Source organism: Oratosquilla oratoria, unplaced genomic scaffold (genome assembly GCF_046742065.1).
Source record: "Oratosquilla oratoria isolate Oo_2021 unplaced genomic scaffold, ASM4674206v1 SCAFFOLD166, whole genome shotgun sequence".
NCBI classification, from domain to species: Eukaryota; Metazoa; Arthropoda; class Malacostraca; order Stomatopoda; family Squillidae; genus Oratosquilla; species Oratosquilla oratoria.
In genome coordinates, this window is record NW_027467520.1 from 169902 (window position 1) to 172500 (window position 2599).

General features: G+C 48.6%; 1 protein-coding gene across 1 annotated transcript in view; it reads right to left on the reverse strand.

Moving 5' to 3' along the window:
• Positions 1-248: 248 nt before the first annotated feature.
• LOC143022770 (uncharacterized) overlaps positions 249-2599 on the reverse strand; it is a 7002-nt gene continuing 4651 nt past the window's right edge. Inside the window, exon 5 of the mRNA XM_076181118.1 lies at positions 249-557. Within this exon, the coding sequence (XP_076037233.1) occupies positions 249-557 (309 nt within the window). The remainder of the gene's footprint in view (positions 558-2599) is intronic.

Sequence of the window (2599 nt, forward strand, 5' to 3'; positions counted from 1 at the left end):
TCCATGTGTGTGCGTATGTGTGCGTGTAAGCAAGACTGAACTAGACAGAAACACACTAAAGAACTGAGCACCGTTGCCGCATTATTAAGACACTGAGGTCTTGGTCACCTAAACTCCTTTGAACCGACGCTCCTCACGACCGCTTCACACTGGGCAGATTTACGTCAACTCTACAGTATTCTAGACTTCCCTAAGAACATTAGACAAATGTGTCTAACATTCGCGTAGATTTAACTTTTCTTAGTTTGTCATTCAGCCTCAGTATATGACGCAAAGGTAATTTGACATTTAGATGATGATGATGATGATGATGATGATGATGATGATGATGATGATGATGGTGATGATGATGATGATGATGATGTTGATGATGATGATGATGATGATGATGATGATGATGATGATGATGATGATGATGATGATGATGATGATGATGATGATGATGATGATGATGATGATGATGATGATGATGATGATGATGATGATGATGATGATGATGATGATGATGATGATGATGATGATGATGATGATGATGATGATGATGATGATGAAACGAACTCACAACAGTTGACGGTAATCTTCCCAGGTCTTCGCAATATGAATAAAATAACATTTCACCTTAACTTACGTATAAACAACACACCTGGAAGATTTTTTTTTTCATTCTCACCTTAACACTTATTTCAATTTCTTCCGCTACGATCTTCAAACAACAATATAGAACTACATTATAATTCCGCCTTGTCATTTTATAGTACTGTATATGTGTTACATAACTATTATTATGTTACATACCCGGTAGGGAAAACACACATACACACACACACCTACCATTATACGAGTATTACATAACTAGGGAACTAAGTATTCTTCTATTTCCTTTTCATTGTCCCGCCTTTGTTATATAATGCTCGCTGGCCGACCGGATTAGAACGTCGCTAAGGTGATGACAGTTCGACCCCTGCCACCGGCGAGTTGAACCAAGGGCATGGTTAATTTCCACCGTCCTAGCCCAATTATAGGATGGAGATTCGCGACGTTAAATAAAATAATTACCTTTGCTATAGGACACCTGCCTTGTTCCATATGAACTTTACCTATATTAGAAAACAATTATTGGGGTCACGGTTCTGGATGAAGTTCACGGCTGGGGTCGCAGGAAAGAGGGCTTGTGGAGGGATGGGGTGGGTCGAAGACGGGGAAGGGGGTCATTGTTCTCGAGGACGACAAAATCAAGGACGAGGACAAGGTAAAAGATGAGGTCAAGATCAAGGACAAGATCGAGGTAAAGGAAGAGTTCAAGGACGAGAGCGAGGTCAAGGAAGAGTTCAAGGACGAGAGCGAGGTCAAGGAAGAGTTCAAGGACGAGAGCGAGGTCAAGGAAGAGTTCAAGGACGAGAGCGAGGTCAAGGAAGAGTTCAAGGACGAGATCGAGTTCAAGGAGGAGTTCAAGGACGAGATCGAGGTCAAGGAAGAGTTCAAGGACGAGAGCGAGGTCAAGGAAGAGTTCAAGGACGAGAGCGAGGTCAAGGAAGAGTTCAAGGACGAGAGCGAGGTCAAGGAAGAGTTCAAGGACGAGAGCGAGGTCAAGGAAGAGTTCAAGGACGAGAGCGAGGTCAAGGAAGAGTTCAAGGACGAGAGCGAGGTCAAGGAAGAGTTCAAGGACGAGAGCGAGGTCAAGGAAGAGTTCAAGGACGAGAGCGAGGTCAAGGAAGAGTTCAAGGACAAGATCGAGTTAAAGGAGGAGTTCAAGGACGAGGGTGTCGAGGTCAAGGACGAGGTCCACGAGTGCGAGGTCAAGGACGAGGTCCACGAGTGCGAGGTCAAGGACTATGAGGACGAGGTCAACGAGGACGAGGTCAACGAGGACGAGGTCAACGAGGACGAGGTCAACGAGGACGAGGTCAACGAGGACGAGGTCAACGAGGACGAGGTCGAGGACGGCCTCAAAGGAACGGGGAGCGTGTCGAGGGGAAACACGACGGAAAGATTGATTGGGTCGACCTACAAGATAATTTGCTTAAAAGTTTTACGCTTAGTTTCCAAGGGGTTCCTTTTACGGGGGACCTTCGTCCTCGGGGAGAAGAAAGGACCCGCTAGATTAGCTTTTATGTCCTCCTCCTCCTCCTCGCCCTTACTCGCTCGCTAGTTCGCTAGCTCTCGCTAGCTCTCGCTAGCTCTCGCTCGCTGTTTCAGCTCGCTTTCGTTCCCTCCAGCTCGCAGTTCCCGCTCGCACCAGTTCTCTCCAGCTCGCTCTCGTTCGTTCCAGCTCGCACCAGTTCGCTCCAGCTCACTCTCGTTGGTTCCCGCTGGCTCTCGTTAGTTCCCGCTCGCTCTCGTTTGCTCCCGCTCGCTCTCGTTTGCTCCCGCTTGTTCTCGTTTGCTCTCGTTCGCTCCCGCTCGCTCTCGTTCGCTCCCGCTGACTCTCGTTAGTTCCCACTCGCTCTCGTTTGCTCCCGCTCGCTCTCGTTCGTTCCCGCTCGCTCTCGTTTGCTCCCGCTCGCTCTCGTTCGCTCCCGCTCGCTCTCGTTCGCTCCCGCTCGCTCTCGTTCGCTCCCGCTCGCTCTCGTTCGCTCCCGCTCGCTCTCGTTCGCTCCCG